The 23,462-nt window shown below is 56.8% G+C and overlaps 2 protein-coding genes across 2 annotated transcripts; both read right to left on the bottom strand.

Annotated features, from left to right (window-relative positions):
• Nucleotides 1-557: 557 nt before the first annotated feature.
• LOC119102564 (E3 ubiquitin-protein ligase Nedd-4) lies at nt 558-11,690 on the bottom strand. The gene is made up of 12 exons (XM_037225960.1): nt 11,306-11,690; nt 9,784-9,859; nt 8,519-8,686; nt 7,913-8,037; nt 7,546-7,677; nt 6,891-6,988; nt 6,317-6,438; nt 5,783-5,889; nt 4,811-4,944; nt 4,097-4,325; nt 3,314-3,483; nt 558-2,964 (listed from the first exon to the last, which is right to left on the bottom strand). The coding sequence occupies exons 1-12, from the start codon at nt 11,441-11,443 to the stop codon at nt 2,862-2,864; spliced, it is 1,602 nt and encodes a 533-aa protein (XP_037081855.1). The 5' UTR covers nt 11,444-11,690; the 3' UTR covers nt 558-2,861.
• A 306-nt stretch (nt 11,691-11,996) lies between these two features.
• On the bottom strand, nt 11,997-22,204 carry LOC119103235 (E3 ubiquitin-protein ligase Nedd-4). The gene is made up of 6 exons (XM_037226677.1): nt 21,957-22,204; nt 16,843-17,007; nt 16,132-16,331; nt 13,461-13,626; nt 12,932-13,065; nt 11,997-12,096 (listed from the first exon to the last, which is right to left on the bottom strand). The coding sequence occupies exons 1-6, from the start codon at nt 22,008-22,010 to the stop codon at nt 11,997-11,999; spliced, it is 819 nt and encodes a 272-aa protein (XP_037082572.1). The 5' UTR covers nt 22,011-22,204.
• Between the last annotated feature and the right edge of the window lie 1,258 nt (nt 22,205-23,462).

Below are 23,462 nucleotides of genomic sequence, written 5' to 3' on the forward strand. Positions count from 1 at the left end.
ACAACTGGCGGCACGACAAATAAGACTAAATAATCGCATTTCAAGTCAATAAAAAAACAAAGACACGATGTAAAGCAGATTACCTAACCGCGCGTCCTAAGTGCCCTCCCACACCGTAAAATACCACAAAGCTGCGCCGATTACAAACCGTTCGCCAAGACATGCTGCCATATTCTGTTCTCGGGCCTTGCTGCCATATAAGGTCACTGTAAGCGAAAATTCATGAAAACAGTAGCTCGCGCACGCCGGCGCGGCTTCTGCGCACCTCCCCCACGGATATATATATATATATATATATATATATATATATATATATATGACCTCTGCTCTTCTCTCTCTGCAGTGGATTGAGTAAAAGTGAGAATTTATACAGAAGAGGCGAAAGTTACTGAAAAAATGTGTCCATCTATGCGTATCAGGGTACCTTTACTTTTCCCCTCTAAAGCTCATTGGCTGATAGCTTGCACTTCCGCCACGCCAACATCCCGTTATCCATTTGCCGGGCCAATAAAAGGTTCCCGAGTTTTCACGGGTGGCTACAATCACACATACAGGCGAATAGTTTGGTATATTGGATACGATACTGCACATCATACACGGGCGGCGCCCGAGCCGGGCCCGGACGCGGCGGCGGTGACGGCGGCGCGGCCCCGAAGTCCCTTCCTCCCGGTCAGAACTGCGGCTACCCCGGCTACACCAACTACGCTACACACACGCGCCAGCAACGGAGCTGAACAGCTAATCACACACGGAAACAAAACCGACCACTAGCGCGCACGAGCGGCATCGGGCCGACCGGCGTCGGTCGAAGGCACGGCTGACCTACGTGAGCTACGCAAATATCCTTGTAAACAGGCATATATAAGTGATGATCGGGCGCTTGCGCGCCAAGTGGCCGCACCAGCAGGAACGGCTCAGATCTACGTCGAAGAAGATGGTTGATAGAAGACACCACAGCGGCTCGCAGTTGCTGGCTGACAGGGCGCTTGTAGGCAGCGGTCGGCCGCGCGCGCTGCGGCTGACCACAATACACAGCAGATGACGCGCGGGCACGACGGCACCCGAGTCGTTAATCGGAGCATGGGGCCGGTGCACGCGCCCGGCCGTCCGTCCACACGGCAAGTCTTTTCGCACGCGACCACGCCCCGAGCGCACCGCTCTCCCTGTGGCAGGAGATATTGCACGCGGTCGCGGAGGCGCCGACGTCGCCGCGCCTCGCGTACCAGCCGCCTGCCATGCGTCCACGGCCCCAGTCGACGCGCCGGGCCGGACCGACGGCGCGCCGTCAGCCCCGCGGCGCACAGCGGCGGGGCGGGGCGCTGCCCGTCACGGCGGAGTCGCGCTCCTCCTCCGGCCGTCACGTCCACCTCACAGACGCGCTGGCTCGCCGCCGGCGATGTCGCAGAACATACGTAACAACGGTCGGCAGTCACGGCGGCGCCCCATCAACATCCGACGGGCGTTCGTCGGCAGGATATCACGAGCAACGCATCCAACGTATCGTAGCACATGCCGGTATCCGAACGAGGGCGCGCCTGCACTGCACGCCACGCACTCGCCTGCAACGTCAACTATCCGACTCTCGCCGACAGGCCCACGTACAGCCGGTAGCACACAGATCGTTCATGCCACGCGCGACCACGGCGCCACGCCACTGTCGGCCGATCGAGATTACAAATCAGCTGTCAGAATTACTAGGGTCACCTTTACATGGCCTGCGAACCACAGCCACACATACACATCGGGATGATCGTGAGAAACGAGCGCATTCGAGAAGCTTCACACCATGGCAACATCCGTGAAATACCACACAAAGCCCTTTAACATGGCAACCAGACTGCTGACGGTAAGCCGCGCGTCAAAACACGGACAATGAATGCGGAAACAAACGCTGGTCATCAAACCCTCACTGACGCCTGGATTCCGGTTTGGTATGTGGAGAAGACACCTACACGAGACGTTGCAACTTGTTATATCTGTGAATACTGGATTTCCAAACGAAAGCAGCGAAAGCACCACACAAATGCGAGGTCAGATGTTGGAATAAGAGGCAATGACTCAAGACCAGTGTTGAAACACGACGTGGCAGTGCGATAGGCCGAAAGCTGAAATAAAGCAATATTTTCAAGACCATTTACTGATGGCACAACGACAGACACCAGAGCGCTTGCAGTGCCCCAGCGCGCAATACGATGATAAGGGGCCCCTTGCCCGAACTCGCGTCTATTGGCCGCGATAGGACCGGGGATAGACAGATAGTATAGCCGTGCCAATGAAAGTAAAGCCGCCTCCCAGTCCCACGACTACACCTGCTTGGACATTATGTATGAACAGCAGCGACGAACGGCGTCAATATCGTGGGTAGGACCGGCTCGGTTCCGGTCGCTAGCACCAGGCATCATTCAGTAGGATTTCTCGGACCAAGCGCACCGAGCCCTGACTAGCCTCCAAATAGACTCCTCTAGGCCACCGCCCAAACAAGTTGAATGAAGGGAAGAAAATTATTTCAAAGACATCCATGATAAAACTTATGGCTTTGCACAGGGCTGAAGCGAAACTGGTATTGACTCACTGGAAAGTTGAAACCGGACATCAAAACCCTACCGCGCAAGACAGATACTAAATAACAACACGTCGTTATCGGTAGACGCCTCGAATCCGCATATAAAACAGCGCGACCGCGCGCCGAGCCGCCGGAGCGGGGACACACCGCTGCACCAGCCTGCCACCGAGCGTCGGGACTGCCGGGCCGCGCGGCACGCGACCGCCGCGCCGACCGCTCGCCAGTGCGCACCCTGAGGTCGTCAGGTCCCTGGGGCGGGCGCCAACCTCACAACCGTGCGCGCCGGCCGGCCAGACGCCTAGTCGACGCCGTCGAACACCTGCGGGGACTCGATGGCCTTGACCAGGCGGTCACGCAGCACCTGGTAGCTCTCGTACGCCGGCAGGTCCAGGCGGTTGAAGCTGAAACGAGGCGGGACCGATGAAGCAGGCGAGGGAGGCAGCGTTCGGCGGCGATGAGCAACGTGTAGGGGCAAGACACCGCTCATCAGACGCAGCGCAGCAGCAATCCCGCGCACCCGCAACACGACCCTGCTCAACGGCCCGGCGGCTGCAAGCCTCCCCACCCGGGAGGTCGGCCCCCACTGCGCGAACACTTGGCGAAACTCTGTGGCGGGCGCGCTTCATTCGGTGTTACATGGGGCGGGACGTGGAGGTGGGTGGGAGAAGTGTCCACACCGCCTGCAGTCGGGCGCCGCGGGCCCGACTCGGCGGCGGCCCGTCCAGCTGGTGCCGCAGTCGGGCGTCTCACCAGGTGTGGGCGCGCGGGTAGTTGTTGGGCGCGCCCCACTTCTCGATGGTGAACAGCTGCGGCCCATTGCTGCCGTACAGCTCCTTGAACCCGTTCATCGGCACACGCGAGGTGCCCGTCACAAACTGCAGGAGACGCGCGCGCATCTCGTTGCTGAACGACAGCACCACCTGCAAACCCGGTGACGGCTGTGGTAATGGTCGATTTTATCACAAATGACGCCTCTATTAACCATCATTGACCAGTCTCACGCGTCTTGGAACGCCACAGCCTATACACAAAACGCCGTTCGCCCGATGGCCACCGGATCTTGGTTCTGACACACCTAATCAGCTGTGTTCAAGTTTGTCTAGAGAACACATCCCAGAGACCACACCACTAATGACCAAAGCGGTTCAATACGTTACAAGATGGCCTGAAGGGTGTGAGATCCTGCACCTATGATCACTGAGCGCCCGGACAGCCTGGCCGTAAGTGTGATACGATATCAAGGGAAAATGGGCAACAAAATACAAATGTGGCCACCTTCATTCACACCATGGAATTACCTCTCCGATATTCACCTGTGGCCCTCAACCCGAGGTGCAAACCTGTTGCCAAACCAAACTAGCTCCTTGGTACAGAACTAAGCTCGGTCGAGGTCGCTCGGTTGCATCAAAGATCACCTCAACGAAAATGGCGGAGAAGCAATACTGGAACAATCTCCTCCGACCCGTTCACTGACCATCTCCGCACTCCATCCGCCCTACCAACGGTCCTCCTCCAGCGCTGGCCAGAGCATACCCGCCAGAACCACTGGATGACGATGTGGTTGGCGTGGAAGTCGCCCTTGTAGACGGTGTTCTGCTTCCAGTTCTTGACGTCGATGTTGCCCAGGCCGCACATGAGCAGCTCCAGCTCATTCTCGTCGAAGATCTTGAGCAGCGGCAGCGGCACGATCTCGTTGAAGCCCTCCAGGATGGCGTTCATCTGCGGCTTGATCCGCGACACGAAGCGCCACTCGATGATCAGGCTGCGGGCGGCAACAGGCGTTAGCACAGGCTCGTGGGCAGCGCTGCAGGGCGACGGGTCGTCAGAACACCTTCGTTGGCAGATCGGTGGGGAAGGGGACGCAGGACGCGTTCGTGAACAGGGCTGCAGGGGCGTCAGGCCACGATCCGGGGCAGAGCTGCGGAGCAGGGGCCATGCGCGCCCGTGAGCGAAAAGGGGACTTCAGTGCGCCACAGACAATTCCATACTGGTCAGATCACCATTCACTCAGGACACTCCGCTGCAATGTCGCACTGAAACATCCAGTACGGGAAGGGAAACAATGGCCGTTTCTGAGCAGCCACAAAGCAAACGAGCGTCCACCTTCCACACGTCGAAAGACACGACTCACGGAAACGTTGCAAAAAGTTGGCGACGCGTGTGCTCGCAAACACCAAATGACGGCCGGCCCTCGTTCGCAGCTATCTAAACCACGGTCCAGTCGCCGGCCAACTAAGCTCAACTCACCCGATATACTCATTTTTATTTTCATTCGTCACTGGAATGTTGGCGCCGTTCGGCTTGAGCTCGCGTTCGTTCTTCTTTCCGAAATTCTCCTCATCGACGGCGAAGGTCAGCTCCAGGTCGGCCGGGTCGTTGTCCTGGAGGCAGACACCACTCCGTCGGTCCACGCAGCAGCGAAACCAAACGCGCCACTGGCCGTCTGAGGCTTGACGGCGCGTCAACTTCATTGGTTATCTGCACCGCTGCCATCTACGTCGGTCGCCGTTTACATAGTGGTCGAGGAGTCCCCCATATTTCTGAGTGATTCGTGGAGCTGCTGCCCCAGGCTAAAGTTCTCAGGCAGGTCGATACCGATTTTTGACCCTCATTTATGCAGTGTTGTGCAGAGTTTGGACATTTCAAGCCGGCTGGATTAAGACATGTGATTTATGGTGCACTCAGAAGCCGATCAGGGGAGCCTTACGGGCATGGGGCAGATGAGCTCACCACCGCACCACTTACGGTCGCAATACAAGACAGAAAAAATACTCCGGCTATTTAGGGCAGTGCAATGCAATGCATTTGGATAAGGTTGGTTCTGCATTTTTGCAGCCACGCAGGTTGCTACGCACACCACTGTTTTCTTGTGCACGTAAATCGCACACTAGAAGGGGTCAAATTACCGCAGCAAAACTACATATTTTGGTAGAATCCAGGACACGGCGGTGAAAGCAATAGTGAACTGAAGAAATGGTGAACTAACAGCACCCTTCGAAGTTCATTCCACTGTGTTGTCACCAGGTATACAGGCAGAGCAGTGCTCCACTCAGATGCACATAGGGAAGTTGTGGCACTTCTCCACCTCATACCACATCACAAAATCGTAGTGCTCTGTCCCCATCTACAGGCACGAGTCGAAGCACTCATCCACCCCGCTCCACATGTAGGAGTGCAGTACTCTACCTCGAGCCGCATAAGGGAGCTGTCGTATCTCACCTTGATCCACATCAGGGAATTGTAGTACTCCGAGTCGACGCTCTCCATGTCCTTCAGCTCGATGGGCATGGCCAGCATCATCTTGTAGAACGGGCGGATGAAGAAAGCTGCGGCAGAGTACCACCGTCAAGGCGTCCTCGTCAGAGGCCAGCAGCGCCACGGCAAGCAGCCAAATGGCGCACCGTGTCCGACGGCATCCACACTTTGCAGGTGCCGTCACCCGCTTATCGCACTTGTGAAGTAGGTAGTGAATGAATGAGTGAATGACGTGAACAAGGCAGTGGGTAACGACGGTGACAATTAATTTCGTCTTGGCTGCATGTCCATCCTCAACGACGGCCACATGTTTTTCTGTCAAAGCCCGCACATATCATGTAACTTCTGTAAAACGTCGATACAAAAGCTGCAATCAGCACCCAGCCGGCGAACACCAAACTTGTTCACAATTTTCTCATGCGTATTTCATATTCACTATTGTCACAATACGCTCGTCAAACAGCCGCACCGCTATCCCTCAGCCCGAGGTGGCCTCACCATCCAACAGTTTGCCGTGGAACACAGACATGCCGGCCACCCGGCCGATGAACTTGAAGTAGGACAGGTGATCATCGTTGCACAGGCCCGAAGCTGGGTTGATCTGCAGCGTGTAGTTGTCCCTGATGAGCGAGCGGGCGCGTGAGGCGTCCGCGGGGCGGTCAGCTTCATGACACAGGTCATGTAGCGTGTCCCGATGACACGCTGGGCAGGAGGGATACCTGGGCACCCATGCGCTCTGCAGAGCAGTGCAGTTCAGTGCGGTACAACAAGGTGCGCTACAAGTGCAGTAGCGATGTACAGCGCCGAACAGAACGGCGCTCCACAGCACAGCGCAAGGCGCTGCCAGCGACGAGGCACGCCACGCCACAATACGGTACAGTGCAGTGCAGTCCAGTGCCGGGATATAGCAGCGCAGTTCAACACGACCCGTTGCCACGCAGTTCCGATAATTTGCTTCCCCCGCCCCCCCCCCCCCCCCCCATTGCCGAACGTATTCGGGCCAGACGCACGCGACCCTGGTGCGGCGGAGCGGCCAACCCCGCGCCGCCCGGGCCGGCCGTCCGGCACTCACATGGCCGAGTACTCGAACAGGCCGTAGTAGGGGTTGAACATCTCGTGCGAGAGCAGGAAGAACCACTCGCGCGACAGGCCACCGTAGTCGTACGCCGGCTGTCGATCAGACGGACGGGTCAGGGGCCATGGGGGGGGGGGGGGGGGCGCTGGTGGGCACGCCTGGTGCCCCCGAGCCTGGCCCAGAGTGCTGAGCCGAAGAACCGCCGTCGGTGGAGCGCTCGCGTGGGTGGGCTGTGGGCCGCCGTGCCATTCAACGTGCTGCTCATCTCTGGGTGTTTCCCACCACATTTGCGAGCACGTCTCCTCGCTGTAATAGGCGAGTGAATGTCGCCAATGTTGGGCAATGTCCAGCGAGGTTCAAGAAAAAAAACCCACAAACGATGACCCCGCACAGGACGACAGCCTGCAGCCTCCGCCAAGGATCCACGCCTGAGTACAGATCTTCACGTCCATTGTGAAGCCAGCTGCGATTCCAGAGAATGCGGCCGGACCACGTCAGAGCGCATGACGGCGTCACATGTCCACACGTCGACCAACACCATCAGCAGACCACAGCGCACCAACACACCGTTCGGCAGCGGAGAAGCCGCGCTGAGCATCGTCATCGGCCCCAGGCGCGCACAGCACACCGCCGGCGCACGCAGCGCCGTTACCTCTCCGTGGAACTCGATCCACAGCTTCGTCTTGAGCAGCTCCACCCGGGTGACGCACGTGATGATCCGGAACGAGTCTTCGAACACCGAGTTGCGGTGCACCTTGATCTCGAACTTGTTCGGCACGCCCGACTGCAGCAGGGCCACTGAGTGATCATTAAATCCGCGCACGCGTCGGGCCAACGCTCAGCCGCCGGCGCCGACGTACCGCGGTCTGACATGAGGCAGCAGCGAGTCTCACCAACAACCATTACCAGGATCCCATGTAGACAAAATACGACAAGATACGCATAAAATCCACACGGAGCGCCCAGCAACGCCCGGCTCAGTCCCCGATGTTCCTCGTCCCCGTTCCCGGGTCACTGACCGGTCGCTTCAGCTGGTTTCTCAGGTACTCGTACTTCTGTTTGTAGTCGCGGCTGTAGGGTACCACCTCGCCGGCGATGCTGGGGTTGAGGAGGCGCGGGTCCTCCCAGGTGGTGGTCCGGTTCTCTGCGGCACGGCATGCAGCCGTACAGAACAGAGCCGAAATGCGAGCGGCAAGGGTTCAGTCACGACACGCCAGCCAATGGGGAGGCTGGAGATGGGGCAAGCGGCTGTCGTCTTGGAAACAAAACATTCCGGGTGATATTCTCAGTGACGAAAAAGACAACGTCAAGGATGTTATCTCCAAAAATGAAAAAAAAATTATAGGTACCACTAAACACAGCCACCTATTGAACTTATTTGGTGTGCCTATGTTGAGCACAAGGTATTACGTCCAGCCCACACTTTTCCCATACACCGAACGCGAGTACCGACATCGTACAAAGAGCGGGCACGCGGGCCTAGTGCGCTGACGGGGGAGATGCCAGGCGTCCGTGCGTGCCTGGCGTCCGACGGCACGACACGAGCACGCCACCGCGCCCGCGCAGCGCGCGTACGGACCGCGCGGGCCAACGGCGAGCGCGGCCGCCGCGCCGGCCCCACTGACTGTGGTCGATGAAGAAGATGCGTCCGTCAGCGTGCACGCGCTCCTCCCAGCCGTCCGGCAGCGGGCCCAGCTCGTCGTCAGCGCGCCGCTGCTGGCCCGGCTCGTCCGGCAGCGGCGTCGGCCGACCGGTGCGCGGGTCGATCCACGTCGTCGTCTTGTTGCAGTGGTCTGGCGGCCACGCGCGCGCCCCGTCAACTCACAAAGCGACCGGACGCCGGCTCGGCCCAGCTGCCCGCACTTGACAGAGTTCAGGGCGTTTTTCGACGTACAAAAACCTTCGGGAGTTTGTTCGCAAATGTCGCATTGGTTGACATGGCTTTGTTTCGTTCTCCAACCTTTCAAAAGTGCCTGCAACGCATGCAGCTCGTCCTGATTTTACTGCACGCCACTCGATCTTTATTGGATGTCGCCACCAGTGAGCAGCCCACAGCGCCAGGCCGCACTCGCATCACTTCTTCATAATAGCGTTGTGGCTCTAGAGCACGAGTCCAGGGTGGCACTACGGGGGATGCGGGTATCCTCTCGTTTTAAGAATGGACTGCGTGCATGCTTGGGCGTGGATTCTGGCACCCAATGTCAGTAAAGTACTGACATGTGCGTGCTTGGCTGGGAACCACTCAACACACCCCAGAGATGTGAACTTACTGCACGACATCAGGTTTTTAACATAGACGTAGACGCTTATTCAGGTGCAAGCCAAATACCCATAAATGTTCGTATAGTCGCATGCGCTCTCTCGTTTAGTGTTCCCAATTTTCCGTTTTGTTTAAATGAGCCTCGGCTTCCAAACATAGTATGATCCTGGCACACACACCCCGGCGCGACGCGGGACACTGTGCTGCGCGGGCGTCAGCTCGCAATACCGCCAGCGTCGGTCGCAGTGCCTGGCGCCAAATGCCGCCAGCGTCGGTCGCAGTACCTGGCGCCACATGCCGCCAGCGCCGGTCGCTGGACTTGGCGCCAAATGCCGCCAGCGCCGGTCGCAGTACTTGGCGCCAAATGCCGCCAGCGCCGGTCGCTGGACCTGGTGCCAAACGCTGCCAGCGCCGGTCGCTGGACCTGGTGCCAAACGCTGCCAGCGCTGGTCGCTGGACTTGACGCCAAATTCCGACGGCCATAAACATCCGTGAGGCTCGTGAGGCTATCACAGACTTTGTACGGGAAGAAACCGCTCCAGACGGAGAGACTGTCTTTCTGAACGCACAGCACACACGGCCACAGTGGGCTGGCTCGAGCCGGCGCGGCGCTGGAGCGCCGTCACCCACCGATGAAGAAGATCCGGTTATTGGGCGCCCTCTGTACGGTCCAGCCGGCTGGCAGACCCTCGGGGCTCAGCTCCGGCTGTAACGAGCCCCACCGCCCCGGTCAGCACGGCCCACGCGCTGCCAGAGGTCACCGCCGCCGGCGCCGGGCGGCACCGGCACGACCTCCGCTCGGAATCGGTGGCGCTCTTTAGCCCTCGTCCCATAGATGCTGACGGGTTAGGTCGTGCTTATTCTTTGGGACCAGAGGCCAACACGAACAATGACGAAACAAAGCGGGTAAAGTTTACTTTACTTTACTCGCGACTTCGAACACTTGATTTTACTGATGTAATAGGCAGACTGAGGTAATACATGGGAATCATTTCAATTTTGGGTTCGTAAAACCAAACAGCGCTTTGTCCTGTAAGCCATAGTAAGGCGGAGGTCACAACACTATACACCTTCCATTCACTCGCCGCTGCCAGCCATTTCAGCTCGCAGCTCGCATGAGCGGACGGCGCTGCGGGGCCCGCTCAGCTGGGCGGGACACCTTGCTAGGGATCAGTGAGCGGACGGCGCTGCGGGGCCCGCTCAGCTGGACGGGACACCTCGCAGGTGATCAGTGAACGGACGGCGCTGCGGGGCCCGCTCAGCTGGGCGGGCCACCTCGCAGGTGATCAGTGAACGGACGGCGCTGCGGGGCCCGCTCAGCTGGGCGGGCCACCTCGCAGGTGATCAGTGAACGGATGGCGCTGCGGGGCCCGCTCAGCTGGGCGGGACACCTCGCAGGTGATCAGTGAACGGACGGCGCTGCGGGGCCCGCTCAGCTGGACGGGCCACCTCGCAGGTGATCATAGAACGGACGACGCTGCGGGGCCCGCTCAGCTGGGCGGGACACCTCGCAGGTGATCAGTGAACGGACGGCGCTGCGGGGCCCGCTCAGCTGGGCGGGACACCTCGCTAGGGATCCGTGAGCGGACGGCGCTGCGGGGCCCGCTCAGCTGGGCGGGCCACCTCGCAGGGGCTCAGTGAGCGGACGGTGCTGCGGGGCCCGCTCAGCTGGGCGGGACACCTCGCTAGGGATCCGTGAGCGGACGGCGCTGCGGGGCCCGCTCAGCTGGGCGGGACACCTCGCTAGGGATCCGTGAGCGGACGGCGCTGCGGGGCCCGCTCAGCTGGGCGGGCCACCTCGCAGGGGCTCAGCTGCGGTTGGAGCTCGCCACCGCTCAGCTGAGCGCCGCACCATGGCCTCCGGGTGCAGGGCTGCGCCGGCCGGTCGGCTGGCCGCGCCGCCGGCTACTCACATCCGCCGGCGCCGACGTGGAGACGGTGGAGCCGCGCCGCGAGCTGGCCTCGGCCTCCTCCCGCAGCGACACGCTGTTCAGCAGCTGCCGGCGACACGGCGCGCTGAGCGGCGGCGCGTGGCGCGCGTGGCGCGCCGGCGGCCGGTGCGCGCTCGGGTGCAGCTACGTTACGGTACCACTGACTACGGCCAGACAGGGGCACGGGCTCTGCACCAGAGGGGCATGGAAGGGGAATGCACCTGTTCGTGCTGCTCATCATCGGTATCTCCGCAACCCTCCTCATCTTCGTCAATGTTGGACAGCTGCGTCCGCCCAGCGAGATGGCAGCCGGAGCGCCGGGCGTCAGAGTCAGCAATGTAAGGCAGAGTGATTGACATGCAGACAAAGCAACCAGGTATTGCAAAGGCATGTTGATCGCCTCAGTTTTATAGGAACGAGGATGATACATTACCACACCATCCCTCCCGCTTTCACCCCAAAACGAGGGAACGGCAGCACGAGCTCATTACGACGAGGAAGTCAGTTTGATGACATTAAAACCTAATGACATTGGATGCACCAAACGAAGGACGGTATGGGACGAGAAACACGCTTGAGAAGAGCAGTGGACAAGAGAAAGAACAATGCACCAAGAGTGTTTCTTCCCAGTAGCAGGATCGAATGCCACCTAAAGGCAAGGTAACCGAATAAACAGAAGGGCGCCACGTTAGACGCACTTCAGTGTGGCAGGACCGCGTACTGAATAAACAAGCGGGAAATAAGCCCGTGCTTCCACAGGGCAACTGCCAGCCAGGAGCGCCCGACCGCGGAAGCCGCTGACCTGGTCCACGAGCGGTGAGTTGTCCTGGTGGGTGGAGTCCGAGGTCGTCGCCGCTGATGTGGAAGCGGCGCCGGTACACTCGTGCGCCGAGCCAGACTGCGCTGCGATCGTCAGAGGTGGCCAATTGTGTAGTCCTGCTGCGGCGGCGAGCGGCGGCCCCACGTCAGGGTCCGCCGTTTACGCGCGGAGGCAGTACCGTTGGCCGGGCGGCTGGAACCAGGTCAGGGTCCGCCGTCCGGCGGCGGAGGCAGTGGCGTTGGCCGTGGCGGCGGAACCCAGGTCAGGTCGCCGTCCGGCGGCTGAGGCAGTGCCGTTTTTGGCCGGGCGGCGGCCCCAGGTTCAGGGTCGCCGTCCCGGCGGCGGATGGTAGTGCCGTTGGCCGGGCGGCGGCCGGCTTCCCGACACCCTCCACCGTCGCCGGCAGCCGTGGAGACGTGAAACCAGACCCGAGTCGCCGCATGAGCGCAGCGAGAAAACATGAGCACATTCCGCGAAAATTGTTCATTGAGCCAGACGACGCAAAGCGATTAGAGACGCCGATTGGATGCTGGTACCGATAAAAAGCCGTCCCACAAATCAGCACGTACTGCATGCCCGTTTAGTGCGTGTAGGAAACGTGAGCAGAAAAAGGCACCTACCATTTTAAAATGTAGTACTTGATGTGCAGCACATAACCAGAGCGACCGGCAACGCACACATTAGGCAAATGTCAGTGTTGAAGCGGAACGCTCTTGTTAACATGATGGCGTTATTGCCACAAGGTTAAACAACTATTTTCACCGACCTTGGCGCGTTTCATTCGGAGAGTCTAAATCGGTTGTCAGTTTGAGCAAAATGTTGCCGGCAAGCCAACGCTGGCCGTTGGAAGAAGACGGCGTGACTCCAAATGCAGATCATTGCCGCCAAGTCCTGCGTGGGAATCAGCTTGATTTTTCGACAGTTGCAGTACATTGGCTCGGTCTACGGCTTCGCTCGCACCGTGGCCAGCCACTGCCCGACTCCGACGCAGTTCGCCGCCGACAGCGCGGCCGGCACCAGTACGCACCCGGCGTCCGGCCGCTCCCACTGCGTGAGGCGCAGCGCGTGGCTGACGTAGTAGACGCGTCCGATGGCGTCCTGGCGCTCCTCCCAGTCGTGCGGCAACGGCGCCATCGCCGAGTCTGACGACGAGGCGGCCGGCTGCTGGCGGGCCGGACGCGGTCACAGATACGCCGGCCGCGGCTCATTAACGGTCAGCGCGAGACAACGGGGTCCAAGACCACACCACTTACAGCTGTGCCATGTCCGTGCACACCTACAGCAACGGGAATGGATAAATTATGTGTATTAAAAGCGGCACATTCAACACAACGGTGACACCTGTCGGCGGGAACATGTCAACAAACCCGAACGAAGACCCCAACACAGGCCCTAGTTCACCACACAAACCATATCGCGGCGCCGGTCTGAAAACGGCAACGACGGGCTGCGGCGAGGCCAGCGACACTCTGAGAGGACCCCACGCGGCTGGCCCCGCCGTGTCGCGGTGCGCGGCCCGCGGCCCGCGGCGGCGCCGGCCGGCCGGGGCGCCTCACCTGGGCGTTGGCGCCATCGGGGCCGTCCCCCTCGGCGTCGAGCACCTCCCAGTCGGGGCCGGGCTCGGACGGCTCCTCGAGCGACTCGTCGTCGTCCGGCAGGCCGGACGGATCCGGCACGTACGCGTGGAACAGCCGCAGGTGGCCGCGCACGTGCGAGCGGGCGCTGGGGGCGGCGGCGCCCGTCACAGCTCGGCCGGGCGGGCCGCCGGACGCACACGAGGCACGCTCCAACCGATCTGCAGGTTTGCACTGCTGGAGCACGCCTCTCACATCGCACGTCTTCCAACGGCACGCAACAACTGGCTACGTTAGCATGGCTGTGAGATCAGTCACCCGGCTTCTCCTCCAGCGACGTTCAGCGTGGTTTGCTCACAACCACTGTTCAAGTCACTGGACGACCACAACCAGATCCAGAATTATCTGGGAGGGCGCAACTGGCGCGACTTTGGCGCGACTGACTTTGGCGCGATGCAGTTTATCGTTTCACTGTTACTGTTACCCATTGCAAGCACATGAAATAATGAAGACGCTTTCATGTTACTCAGTCGGCGCCAAAGGCTGCGAAATTTCAGGGGATGTAAGCTTACCTGACTAGCCTACGGTGTCAGGCATCAATGCAACAGACATTAACCCAACACGCCCGGCTATTCTTTGAGAAGCAGCTGCAGCTGCGCACCACCCAATCTAACGGCCACTTCGGTGCCTATACTACATCTCCGCGGGTGACGTGGAAGTGGGGGTTCGGGCGAAACGACGGGCAAACGTGACCCAGCGCCACTATCGCATCACTGCGCCTTCACACACAGCGTGATGAGACCCGCTGACGGGTTCCCGCTCGGTGCACGCGGAGTGCTAACTCGTGTCGTCGGCGGTCCCGGGGAGGTACGGGGGGAGGCCCCCCCCCCCCCACCCGTACCCCGTGAGCCGCCGACAGTAGCCAGTTCAGAACTGGCCGCCGATCACAGAGAGGTCCCTTTACATTCAGATCTGATGGCAACAAAATCGGCCGTTACTAACTTATCATTACACAACACAGACTCTTGCTGTGCTAATGCGTTCCGCTCCGCAACATTGGCCGCTACCGGAAGCAAGCGCTCTCACCACTAGTGGACGTGATGAACATGACCAGCGTCTATATCCGCTTGCCGCTGACCACGAGCACCGTCTCACACCCCAGCGCCATCTTGACAAATATCGTGCGGCACACGATTCACCCTAGTGGCACGCGGATTTTTCTCTCCGAAGAACAGCCGCAGAAGGACACTATGAAGACGCTGTTCTTGCGCACAAAAACCCATCCGGTCCCCACTGCACCACACCTGCACCAGTAAGCAACACCCACAGCAGTGCAGTCCGGCCAACCGCCGTCAAAGCACGGCACATTTACCTGAAACAGCACCAGAGCCCGGTGTTCCCGTACGCCGACATCCCTGCCGCCTAGCCAGTCGCTGGCGCGCGCACCAGCCGAGCGCGCCGCGTGCGCCACCTGTCGCGTCCAGCGACGGGCGCAGACGTCGGCGGCGCGCGCGCGTCCGTGCCCCGGGCGAGGGCGCCGGACAGCTGATGAATGCGGCCGCCCGGCCGTCGGCACGCTCGCCATTAATGCGGCAGCAGGGCGGCGGGAGGAGCCGGCCCGCAGCGCGCCCGGCGTCACCGCCGGTGCCGTCCGCCAGACGCCGGCCGGCCCGTCGCGTCGGGCGCCGCTCGGCTGACGCCCGCACAGACAGCAGCGCAAACCCATTCGTCGCGAGCTCCGTGGAGCAGCTGGCAACGCCGCCTGCGTCGAGAGCGGCTGGTGACATCTTGGACTTGCTAACAGGAATGAACCACTGGCGCGTGTGTAACGAGCTGGCGTGTGCCCGGTGTGCTATATCGAGTGCGCATGAGGACTGGCGGTGCGGCCAACTTCGTGTAGCAGCCTGAGTACCCAGAGTAAATATATCAATTTGATGGGTTCATATTTGGCAGGCCCATGTCATGACCGCTTGAGGGCGATGCAGATGCGGGGAAAGGCTCGCTCCGTCGAGAAGCCGCGGAGATGGAAACCGGTCGGTGGCGTGAGCCGATCCATCAGTCCCATAACAGGCGGCAGCACGGGACCGGGCCAAACCGTCGTGTGTATACCAGCTTCACCAGCCAGTACAGCACATACAGCTGGAGGTCCAGAGGAACCCTGCCTCACAATCTAACTGCGGCCCAGCTCGGCTCCACTGGATGTCCCACGAGCACCAGTTTGTACCGGCGCGTACAGCATGCCCCAGCTCCGCTGCTGGGAGGGCCGACCACCAGCTCAGCACCACACGAACACCAGTTTGTACCGGAGCACGCAGCATGCCCCAGCTCCGCTGCTGGGAGGGTCGACCATCAGCTCAGCACTACACGAACACCTGGCGGCAGTTCGTCCCTGTGCGGCTGCACTGACGCCCATAGCAGCCCCCCCCCCCCCCACGCCCCGCTCTCCCCACCTGGACAAGTCCTGCGTCGCCCCCTTCTGGACTTACCCACGCAGATCCGTCTGCCTCATCGGCGACCCACAGCTCAGTCGGCAGGACAACCCGACCGAACTTCACAGAGAAGGCCCGGCTGACCTTCGAGAGGGACCGCTCCCTCCCACACGCCCGCCCCGCCGACCCCGAGCCCGCGCCGGCCTCCGACTCAGCAGGCTCACCTGCGCGGTCGGAGCACATAATTCTTCTCCGGGATCGAGCGGCCGGGCCTCTGACGCGGCAGCGTGGCCAGCGGCAGCTCGATGCGGCCCAGAAAGTCGTCACGCGTCAGCCGGTTCTCGTCGTACACCTCCAGCACCAGTCTGTGCTCGGCCGGCTTCACGCGGAACAGAAACTCTTGGTTCCACTCCGGGTTCAGCGTCTGGGGCGGGGCGGGGGCCGTTTGAGAGGGCGGGGCGCGGGGCGGGGCTGCCGGCCCGACCAGTTCAGCGGAGCGGGCGTCGCAGCGACAGCTTTCTTCACGAGGCAAGTTTGCTATCGTCTGCAGTAGAAGATGCGCCACAGTATGAAGTAGAGCGTCCAGGGAAGAAAGCATACAGCACACACAGACAGGACTGCATCTTCAGGGACATTACTCAGTGCACGATTAGCAGGTCAACGATAGCGCGCCAGCAGTCAGCTGAAGAGGCCCCGATTACGTCACAACTCAGTGCCGTTGCAACAGCTGTCAAATCCCTCATCGACATCCCCATCGCAGCTGTAAACAGCGTCCGGTACATGCCCGCCGATCATGGACACCCGCATTTTGGAGGTCGGCACAGCCTTTTGCCAAAACATTTCATTTCGTGGCTATGGCAACCATGCTCTGTGGCGAGGACAGCGAGTGGCGACGGCGAGAGCCCGTAGCGGCGACGGCGAGAGCCCGCACGTACCCTTCTCTTGGTTTTGGTAAGAACGGCGTCGATCACCTCCTCATCGTCACCCTCGCCGCGGACTAGGTCGATTCGGACGTACGGATCGCTGGCGCCGAAGATGTCCTTCCTGGCCAGGTTGTGGCCCGAGATGACCCGGAGGGACAGCAATTTGGTGGCCTCCAACTGGAAATGTCATACGTTTACAACGGCGCGTGAACAGCACGACGGTGCTCACACTCACGCGCGGCAGTGCCAGTTGAATCCTGACAGGACTTCACGGCAGTCGCTGTTCAGCAACAGCAGTTCCGTTAGCTGGAGGTGCGCCACACGAGAGGTTAGCTCTGACATCTGCCCACCAGAGATATACCGGATTCTGCCTGAAAGGTGGTTCTATGCTCACCGGGTCCACCCCTGGGTTTGCCATGTTATTTCTTCTGGTCAAAACTATGAATCATGAAGCTCAGTACAAACACAAAATTTCGCACAATAAGCCTTATTGATAATGATTGGAGTTTGATGGCGCGCCGACTACGAAAGCCATTTTGCACCTGCACAGAAAATCTTGTTATCGCCAACGTTCACATACGCAATGCTTAACATCCACAAAGCTTTCGGCCATATCAGCGCTCTAAAAAGAAACTGGTCGCAGCGCCGAGCTCCGCGAACAAAATTCCTTGGGTCTCGAGTCTTGATTTAGATTGGATTTCGCCACATTTGCGAACCACACTTATAAGTGGGCACGGGAAAGTAAACAGCGATCACTATATTCGGGCGCGTCGGGCGCGTTGTAACCGGCATCACTGATCTCACGTACACTACAGCCGGTGAGCCGATTTAAGCGGTATGGGACGAGCGAGGCAATAACAGACGGGCCTGTTACCACCACGGCGATGGCATCAAAACGACAGGCAACAGACCCCATCGCCTTTCAGCAGCTACAGAAGTAGGTGCCCTACATGTATTGTGGCATCAATCTCCAGTGCAGTCAGCCCTCGCAAGCAGAGGCGTCCCGTGAAGCGGTCGTGGACAAATTTATAAGTCACATCCTTGAAAACTGGCCACCTGGGGGTCAGGCAGGGGAAGCTTACGGCAGGAAAGGCCTTAAGTTCTCATTTTCGACATAGTGAGCTCTAATGCTCGGGCTCCAAATGCCCAACGCAGCCGACGTGCTCGAAAACCCAAAATAAACAAAAGAGCCCGCGTATTGAAAATCACCGCACTTCAGCAGTAGCCCTCCCACTCAATTTCGGTGCCTGCTTAATATGCTGTTCTCACTAGCACGGCCCGCTGTAATGAGCGCCGGCTAGTTTCGTCATCAGAACTCACAAGGTTTGATAATTTCAACCCATGCAATCGGTTGAGTTTGAAGGGTTCACGCTTTTTTCTCAGCATATATGGACATCGATCACATTAAGTATTAGGCTTTGCGCCCTTCGCAGCTTTCGTGACCTAATCCCTCTCGGTCTAGACCACGACGTATTGTGTCCGAAGTCGGTGAGAACGAGGGGTGAGATTGCCCGTCGGCCGTTTACTGGCGCGTCTTCAGGTAGGAAAGTGCGCGGATCGGCAACTGATTTGTCCCGGAACGTTTGCTGGCGCCATGCTGTCAGCCCCATATAACCTGATAACCATGCTCTGGTTATCAGGATCTGACATCGATATTTGCGACGGCCAAAGTGTGTGGATCTACGGCTCCCGCACGAGCCCGCGCGCGGTCGGCTGCACGCACCGACCCACATTCCCGCCCGGACTATTGTCGGCCCTCTGCCCCGTCACAAGGAGCCCAACCTTGTGACGTAACAGCGTTCGATCGTAGATACCTGGCTCTGGTTTCGTCCCGTCTCACCTGATAGCCAGTTGAGTGTGTTACACTCCCCACACTGATATAACCGTTTGCAGGTGGAGTTCTGACAATACGGCAATAGAGCGTGGAAATATTTACACAGCTTGCACGCTGAGGCGCATGGGGGGGGGGGGGGCGGCAGATCAAGTTGCTGAAAACTGTAGAACAATGGTCAGAGGCAGTAAAAATACAAGCTCGCCAAAAACAAGTGTTCGCCTTGAATAAGAGTGTATCTGGTACAGATCTGCTGATGAAACTTTCAAGCAAAATGTCACATAACCTTGTTTTAAGGTTGGCTCCACCTGACCACCGAATGAATGGAAATTAACACAGTTGTAATTTACATTATTGGTGGTTGTGAGCAACAACTTGCAAAACCCCAACCATTTAGGGGGTAAACTGTACATGGTGAGCTGCGTTAGGTTTACGTCTGTTTCCGTGCTTCGGTAATTGTATGGCACATGCTTTGAACAAGGTAACAAATTGATAACCAGATTATGTGGGTCCTGGCACATAGAGCAAAAGGACTTGCATCCACAGATCCCTCGGCATCAAACACCATGCTGACTGACCTACAAGGAGGGAAAGGAGGGAAAGGGGGGGGGGGGGGGGGGGCAGCTAAAAGTCCTGAGATTTGCCAGCTCCATGTGGGGCTTGAAGGTAGGGTGTTGCACAACAATTACATGAATCACCTTAAAACCCAATAATCACTTAGGTTTGGAGGTGCAGAATCATAAGATATAAAACCAGTGGCCCCAGGCTTCTTGAAAGAACACAGAGACTGTGCATATATAGCTGCAGGGGGCATGGAACAGGGAAGACATTTTAATGGAGGAATACACTGAGCTGCCAGTACTCACACTATTATGAAACTTTAACATTGGCTCCATGAGGATGGCATGGAATGAGTTAGCTAAGCATACCACAATTTCACCGCATTCCCCTCTGCTCACCAATTCACATCACATAACAATAGAAACAGATGAGTGGCCCTGTTGTTCTCTGACATGACCCTGCATCTGATTTGGGAGTGGAAGGGTCTGGTACCTATAACAAAACAGCCAGAACTCAATCAGGCTCACAAAACACAACCAAATATAGGGATATATACATATATATATATATATATATATATATATATATATATATATATATATATATATATATGTGTGTGTGTGTGTGTGTGTGTGTGTGTGTGTGTGTGTGTGTGTGTGTGTGTGTGTGTGTGTGTGTGTGTGTGTGTGCGTGCGTGCGTGCGTGCGTGCGTGCGTGCGTGCGTGCGTGCGTGCGTGCGTGCGTGCGTGCGTGCGTGCGTGCGTGCGTGCGTGCGTGCGTGCGTGCGTGCGTGCGTGCGTGTGTGTGTGTGTGTGTGTGTGTGTGTATTATATACATGGGTTATGGATGACAGCCAGGTTTGGGCTAGAGGGCCACAGTCACAGTGAAAGCTGGGGGTAGGTGTCATGGTGAAGTGTTGGGGGGAGGGGGTTGAGCATGGAAGTTGGGGTATAGTTGAGGTATTGTAGGAGATAGAGCCAGGGTTTAAAGTTGGAGAAGGGTTAGAGAAAGTGGTTGGGGTGGAGTCATAGAGGTAGGGTTGGGGGTAAGAATAGGAATAGGGATTAGGTATGGTAGCTTTAATAAATTGGGTTAGCTTAGCTAGTTAGGTATTAATTAGCTGATGCTGGTGAGTGGTTCAATGGCCAATGACCAGATGACAACAGGACCCATTAAGATATGTTGAAGTGCTTCAATAGGCACCATATATAATATATATCATGTGCTAGTTCTTTATCAATGTTACCATACAAAACTCACATATGCCACTTACCAATTCAAAAATATCAAGCTCCATGATTTCCCAGCAATGATTCTGATTGTTTTTGGAGCCAGCAACAATGTGATGTATGTACTCATGCACCAACATGGTGAGGCAATGTTGGCTACACAGCAATGATTCTTATTGTTTTTGGAGCCAACAGCAATGTGAGTATGTACTCATGCACCAACATGGTGAGGCAATGTTGGCTACACAGCAATGATTCTTATTGTTTTTGGAGCCAACAACAATGTGAGTATGTACTAATGCACCAACATGGTGAGGCAATGTTGGCTACACAGCAATGATTCTTATTGTTTTTGGAGCCAACAACAATGTGAGTATGTACTCATGCACCAACATGGTGAGGCAATGTTGGCTACACAAATTATCTGTCCTGGATAGGCTCAAATGTTATCTCCTGTAATCACTAGGTGGCTGTCTCATATGGTTGATTGGCATGGGTTACCAATTTTGCTCCCACATAATCTATGCATCACAGAAAAACAGCACTGCATGCTGAGTGGGATAGGGTGGACACCATTAACATCATTTTAAGCCTGGCTGGTGTAAGGAAAATAAGCTATTATTTTAATGACATTTTTATAATGGTCTAAATCCTACCCTAGCATGCCCAAGGCACAGTATTTTGTCAGTATCAGACACAGGTGGAGCATGTTGAGCATAAGCAGTGGAACATGCATGAGCAGGTGTGGCACAGGCTGCACATTGTACGAAGTTAAACAAGATCTCTTCAGCATGCATATAATGCTGGGTGGTTCAGGACAGCTTAGGCATGCACCTCTCTATAATTCAGCATCCACCAAGTGGCTCTGGTGCATACCAAGCTTTTATGCATGTGCTGCTCATAAAACATTAAGGACTGATTTGGAAAGCAAAACAAGGATCTCTAGAAAAATACAAAGCAGCAAAGGAACTGCAAAAGCACAGTCAGGCCATAAATACACTGCATTTAACAGATACCTATGCCAGAAATTTGCAGTGAAAATTATGAGCTGTTAACCTCACACTATTCCCATCACTCATCTGGTTTTAACATGCACATCATTCAAATATGTTTGTGGGAGAAAATACAGATGGCAAGGCATGGGAAATTCAATGCCTGTAAGCCCCACAGATCATGCCTATCCTGGCCCAATGATAAGAGTGTGTGTGACACTGAAGCAAAATCAGTAAAGCCAATGGGACTTTGCAGAGGAAGTTAAAAAATACTTTAAAAAGTGCCTGAAAACAAGACAGCAAGGCAGCCAGTGTGTATCAGCAAAGAGGATTCTAGAAAGTACATACATGATTGGACAATGCTCATGGGCTTTAGCCACAGGGGTGTGTACCAAGGTGCAGTGATCTGAACATGCAGTTTGGGGATAGCATTAAGCTCCTGGTGCAAGACCATTAAAATTCAAAAAGCTTGCAATACATTAGTTAGAAGGGTCTAAGCACCAGTTTACTTACATGGCCGTTTAAGCCCATTTGTGGCTGGTATCCATTGACAGCCTGATCCCCCATTCTTCCGACTAATTCACAGGAACTCTAACCCGCCAACAAAATATGACAACCTTACATAAGCCTTGTCCTCATCATAGCCTGAAAACATGCAATTGAAAATTCAACGTCTGCCCACACCCAGATCAGAAAGCAACCCTCTCCCCATCCAAGACTTTCCCCCAACCTACATCCCCAAACGCAACATCTATGCCCAAACTCCCATCTTCAACTTTGCATAGGAGTCTCAAGGCCGTATGCGAGAGGCAAAACCGTCCGGAGATTTTTACTTCATACTCGCTTAACGCTAGTACGTCACTGGTGCCGAGACTTAAATGCGCGGCGGAACGCTAGGCGCCCGATGTCGTGTTGAGGCATAGGTGCAGGAACACGGAGGAGAGGGGGGGAGGGGAGGGGAGAAAGGCACGAGGCCATGCCCCCCACTTTTCACTGGGGGAGGGGGTCAGCAGTGTTGACTGGCCGATCCACTTTTTTGATTAAGGTTGTGCTTAGCTTACTTTTGCACTATATCAAACATATTCGTTTATTTACCTAGTTCGCCAACCATTTTCCTCAGGACGCGTCATCTTTATCGTTCGCTCGTTGGCCTTCGCCTAGTATCACAGCCGCAAGGCCGAAACCGCGTGGCCTATGGAGACTGCAACGCCGGGCGTCGAGGCTGGTGTTGCTATGACTTGCGAGCGCGCATGTTCAAAACCATATTACACAGTTTTTTATCAGAAATCAATTCCGACTGAACCTTGAATATTTTAAGAGGAACATGGATAACCCATGTTGTACAACTTTCGGATCCCTTTCCACCTACAACCTACGTTCAGGGAGTCAAATATCTCTGAAGAACACGAAAAAAATATGGAACTGGTGTCTATGTGACTCCAGCTCCATGTTTCCTATGAGTCTGTTAGACAATCTGCGGCGATCAGGGGTGTTGTTGCATCAATGAGGGCTCCTGTACTGATCCGAGGCCAACTGCGTGGGTCAGAAGGCCTCTCGTGTCAGGGAGGGAACAATGCGATATGATATATCCCTCTAATAGCCTCCGAATTGACCAGGAGATCCCACCCGCGTCGCTCGAATGACAGGCAGAAGACACTTTGCGGTGGGACGGAATGGCCATTCAACCCTTGACCAGAAACAGTAATGTGCCCTGGTATCCTACTCAAAGAAAGTAAGTTCTGTTCCCTGGCCCGAAAGGAAATAATGGGTTTTATTATTTTCAAGTAGAGTGAGGTCTCATTATTGTTGAATAGAATGGGCTGAAATGAGATTAAAAAGCGAACAAGGTCATCCCATGTTTGCCTGAGAGCGTCCATTTTTCAGAATAAACTAGTGAAGCAAATTACCTTAAAAGGTTTGAACATGGCCTCGAGAACAAGGACAACGATGGCCTGGGTGGCGGCTTCCGCAAAACCGAATGGTTTTGGCCACTACAAGTGCCACCAGACGGCGGGCGCC

Source organism: Pollicipes pollicipes, unplaced genomic scaffold, assembly GCF_011947565.3.
Source record: "Pollicipes pollicipes isolate AB1234 unplaced genomic scaffold, Ppol_2.1 Scaffold_5724;HRSCAF=6776_pilon_pilon_pilon, whole genome shotgun sequence".
In the NCBI taxonomy this organism is placed as follows: domain Eukaryota; kingdom Metazoa; phylum Arthropoda; class Thecostraca; order Pollicipedomorpha; family Pollicipedidae; genus Pollicipes; species Pollicipes pollicipes.

Excerpts from the sequence above, each read along its gene's own strand:
- LOC119103235 (XM_037226677.1), bottom strand. The coding sequence starts at position 22,010 with ATGGGGGATCAGGCTGTCAATGGATACCAGCCACAAATGGGCTTAAAC. Across the intron at positions 16,332-16,842 it reads TTACCAAAACCAAGAGAAGG|ACGCTGAACCCGGAGTGGAA; the intron begins GTACGTGCGGGC and ends GCCCCGCCCCAG. Across the intron at positions 12,097-12,931 it reads TGGGAGCGGCCGGACGCCGG|CCGCCCGGCCAACGGTACTG; the intron begins GTGCGTACTGGT and ends ACCTGGTTCCAG.
- LOC119102564 (XM_037225960.1), bottom strand. The coding sequence starts at position 11,443 with ATGTCAATCACTCTGCCTTACATTGCTGACTCTGACGCCCGGCGCTCC. Across the intron at positions 7,678-7,912 it reads GAAACCAGCTGAAGCGACCG|TCGGGCGTGCCGAACAAGTT; the intron begins GTCAGTGACCCG and ends GCCCTGCTGCAG. Across the intron at positions 6,439-6,890 it reads CTGTTCGAGTACTCGGCCAT|GGACAACTACACGCTGCAGA; the intron begins GTGAGTGCCGGA and ends CTCGCTCATCAG.